The 4,239-nt window shown below is 46.2% G+C and overlaps 1 protein-coding gene across 1 annotated transcript in view; it reads right to left on the bottom strand.

The window, feature by feature from the left end:
* The window catches only part of adhfe1 (alcohol dehydrogenase iron containing 1), a 16,977-nt gene extending 13,344 nt beyond the window's left edge, over nucleotides 1-3,633 (bottom strand). Inside the window, exons 1-8 of the mRNA XM_008305937.1 lie at nucleotides 3,511-3,633; nucleotides 2,530-2,567; nucleotides 2,219-2,268; nucleotides 2,046-2,099; nucleotides 1,326-1,480; nucleotides 1,062-1,258; nucleotides 885-962; nucleotides 476-581 (exon numbers count right to left, since the gene is read on the bottom strand). Of these exons, the coding sequence (XP_008304159.1) occupies nucleotides 476-581; nucleotides 885-962; nucleotides 1,062-1,258; nucleotides 1,326-1,480; nucleotides 2,046-2,099; nucleotides 2,219-2,268; nucleotides 2,530-2,567; nucleotides 3,511-3,563 (731 nt within the window). The 5' untranslated portion in view covers nucleotides 3,564-3,633. The remainder of the gene's footprint in view (nucleotides 1-475; nucleotides 582-884; nucleotides 963-1,061; nucleotides 1,259-1,325; nucleotides 1,481-2,045; nucleotides 2,100-2,218; nucleotides 2,269-2,529; nucleotides 2,568-3,510) is intronic.
* Nucleotides 3,634-4,239: the final 606 nt, after the last annotated feature.

Genomic DNA, 4,239 nt, shown 5'->3' with positions numbered 1-4,239 from the left:
AATACGCCGTCATCCTGATTGGTGACATTAAATGTCATGTCGGAGTCACAATCCAAGGCTGTCGCTATGTTAAGGCTGTTTTTATGGGTTCTGTTGGTTTTTCCTAAAAACCTGTCGGATAGCAGGTTTAGGATTGTTTAGGGTCCGATTGTCCAGTCACGACGGCACTTACAGGCTTAAATATTTTCCACCCTCGGCTCCTCTCTGGGAACACTGGCTGCAGCTCAGCCCAAAGGCCCTTCATGACTGACTGTTGGTCAGAATCTGTTTCAAGCATATTTGTTGCAAGTTTCTAAATGAGAATAAAGTGATTTGAAAAAATATACAGAGCTTCGCTCAGATTTGGATATTTGTACCAACAAAACCGAAAGTAACAAATGATTGGTTTAGAGGCTGACGGACAGGTTTGTTTCTGGGATTACAGAAGCCGATGGTGTCATGTTGCTGATGAAACAAAATGGCTGAACAGACGGACCAGAGGACGTCGAAGCCGCTGTTGGCTGCGACTCTCTCGGGCATGCTCAGTGTGTGCAGCGGGTCCACGAGCCCCAGCATTGGTCTGATGGCTCTGCTGGCGATACCTGAGTACAGACAACCAATCACTGCTCAGTTTGACACTGATGACATCCTTGCTGCACAAGACATCACAGAGATCCTTCTTTACAAGCAAACGATGTACAAACGTTTTACTGAAGAAAATGCAAACATTTACATGTTAATATAGAGAACACTCGATCAACAATAATCAATAATCATTTGTCTTTACTGACTGAATGTTTCAGTTAAAAATCTTTCAGAAACTCAAAGGTGAAACTGTCTCCAACAGGGCTTTTAATGTGAACTGCTTTACAGTCTAATATCAAAGCTTTTACTTTGAAACTCACCTGTTTTGGCCTTCAGCGGTTCATAGTCGAAGATGGCGACTCCGGTCGTCTCGCTGCCGGTTCCTGCAGTCGTAGGAACTGAAGAGAAAAGCATCATCAACAAACCGATCAATAACCTGCTGACGTCAAATTTACTAATAGATTAGTCGATCCATCAATACCCTGAGTGTGTCCTACCTGCAATCAGCGGCCTCACGGCGCCCGTCACCGGCTTCCCTTTTCCGATTGGAGCGTTGACAAAGTCCAGGAAGTCGGCGTCGGGGTGACTCGCGTACAGATTGGCTGCTTTGCAGGTGTCGATCACGGAGCCGCCGCCCACCGCCACGAACACGTCAAACGAGTCGCTCTTAGCGAATGAGATTGCGTCTTTGAAGCTGCAACACACAGACAGTCTGAATCTCTGAGGACCTCACCTGTAAGCAGTGAGGTCACCTGACTCACCTGGCATCCGTAGGCTCCACCCTCACGCTGTCGTACACTCGGTACCTGACGCCGTTCTTCGCCAGAGACTCCAGAACCGCCGCCACCGGAGGGAGGCGGGACAACGTCCGGTCCGTCATCACGCAAACGTTCCGAGCGCCCAAATTCTGCAAATCCTGCAGGAGAAGAACCACGAGGACAGGAAGATGACGACAACAATAATGTTTACAGCCACAACAATGACAACTACAACAACCAGGGCAACAATGCCATCAACAACAACAACAGTAGCACCAGCAACAACAAGAACGACAACCAGAAGAACACCACCAACAACAGCTGAAACGGTTCTGCACAGAAACAAGGCGGACCACGAGGATGCTACATGCTAGCAGCTGCTAAGGTACTTGCTAACTACTTACATGCTCATTAGCAGCTAATAACCCAGCTATCTGGGAAGATGCTAGAGTAAGTCAGCTGGCTTGTTAGCAGTTAGCTAGCTCAGGTCCTAACAGTATCAGAGCTGAACTGAACTAAATGACGTCGAATAATTATGCACATTTATCTACATACATACACAATGATATATTAAAAATAACTGAACAACCCAAAACAACAATCAGCAGATTACTAGTGAATCTAATGATTAGCCTGAAGGAGCTGCGGCTGATGTTCCTGCTCCTCAGAGGATGAACCAGCTGACACAGTGATGAGGAGGAGCAGGAGGAGGATTCTGGTTACCATGCCGATCTCTCTGGTGACTCCTTCTCCATATCTGATGTTGGAACTCGCCATCTGACAGAAACATAATTCACAGCTGATCAGAATGCTTACTCATCATTAGTATTTCAGTGACTCAGCATTTTCAGACTGCTAAGTCATTGAGTCAAATCAGCCTTTTTTGTGTCGGTTACCTCGAAGGCGTAGTCGGTTTTCCTGACAGTGCAGGTCGCAGCTCCAACACCTGCAGCAAGAAACTCAGTGAAAACACTGTGTATAGATTACCGATCAATTACTGATGGATTACTGATGATACTATTATTGATCTTCAGACTCTGAACTGAGAGCTCAGCTGCACCTGTGATGAATAATCTTAGTTTTGTGGCAGCTTGTAAAAACAGACGATGACCTCCTTTCAGATAACCTGTGAGCTGGTCAATCATTGATCAGCTCTGATTGATCGGCTCAGAGCTGTAAATCGATTACGTGTATGGATGAGACGAACCTCTGTGGAAGGTGTTGGAGTGAGCTGGACATCTGCACCTGTGACACAAACACACAGCGTCACTGAAACCTGCAGCCGCTGAGAACATGTGAGATTAGCAAGAACCAGAACAGCTTCGTAAAACCTTCATCCCCAAACCTGTAACCAATAACTGTGATCAATGACTGTGTGATCAATAACTGTGTGATCAATAACTGTGTCACCAATAACTGTGTGATCAATAACTGTGTGATCAATAACTGTGTGATCAATAACTGTGTCACCAATAACTGTGTGATCAATAACTGTGTGATCAATAACTGTGTGATCAATAACTATGTAACATATAACTGTGATCAATCACAGTGTTATTAATAATCATTACATCTATATCTGCTCCGTTGTGTTCAAACCAGTCCTGCTGAGTTCTAACATCTGGACCAGTGTCTGTGGATCTCCAGAACTCCAGGTGGGACACACCTGTGCTGTCATGTGGTCAGGTGAGACAAACAGGCAGGTTCTGACCAGGTGTCTCTGCTCTGACTGTCCATACCTGGACTCAGTCAGGACTTTCTGGACTTACCCTCATGGAAAAGGTTTCATAAATAATCAAGCGTTCAGAGTCTGAAGCAGCTTTACACCTGAACGCACGTGGTCAAACACGTGAAGAACGGGACCAATCAGGACACGGAGAAAAACATGAATTTGTCAAAACCTTGTTTTTCAAAGCAGAAACTCGGTTTGTGAATTCTGGTGATCTGGATGATCAGAAACTCTCCTCTGATCCAGAATCTGCTGAGAAACTCACTTGTAGCCACATTTCTGCAAAAGCACAGATTTCTGAACGGAGTTCTGAACGGAGTTCTGCTGCAGCCCCTGCTCCGCTCACCCCTTTGTTTAAACCAGGTTACTTTTAAATTGGCAGATTTTTAAACGGAGTTCTGCGCTGCAGACTCTTCTCCGCTTTCTGTCTGATTATTGATTATTGATTATAAAACTCACGCAGCGCGCTCCAGCTGCCTGAGCAGGTAAACAACTCGGTCACGTCCCGCCATCTCTGCGCAGCCTCAGGTTGTCCAGACTAACGTCAGAATGCTGCTTCTGTCCAGCTTTTCAAGGTAAAGGTCACCCGGAAGTATTCGGTACAATAAAAGCACGAGAACAAAATAAAGGCTCTTGTTTTTAAATAAAAGATTAAAATGAAACGTGATCACGAGCTGGATGGATCCGGAACCATGTTCTGAGGACTTTCAGCTGCTTCACTTGTTGTTCTACGAATCATGTTTATCTCCAGAACCTCCAAAAGTCCGGATTGTTAACAGAACAGCCTTCAGACGTGGTCTGGCATCAACAGTCTGAAGCAAACGTCACTTCCTGCATCTCATGCTGCGCGTTAAGGTCAGATTCAGTCTAACAGTGGAAGCATCGCTTTGACTCGAGGATCTCACCAAGTCGCTGCTCATCAAGTCACTGCTCACCGAGTCACTGCTCATCAAGTCACTGCTCACCGAGTCACTGCTCACCAAGTCACTGCTCACCGAGTCACTGCTCACCAGGTCACTGCTCACCAGGTCACTGCTCACAGGTCACTGCTCACCAGGTCACTGCTCATCAAGTCACTGCTCACAGGTCACTGCTCATCAAGTCACTGCTCATCAAGTCACTGCTCATCAGGTCACTGCTCACTGAGTCACTGCTCACCAAGTCACTGCTCACAGGTCACTGCTCACC

The sequence above is a fragment of the Stegastes partitus genome, unplaced genomic scaffold (assembly GCF_000690725.1).
Source record: "Stegastes partitus isolate 25-593 unplaced genomic scaffold, Stegastes_partitus-1.0.2 Scaffold2710, whole genome shotgun sequence".
NCBI lineage: Eukaryota > Metazoa > Chordata > Actinopteri > Pomacentridae > Stegastes > Stegastes partitus.
This window is presented reverse-complemented; position numbering and strand designations above follow the sequence as displayed.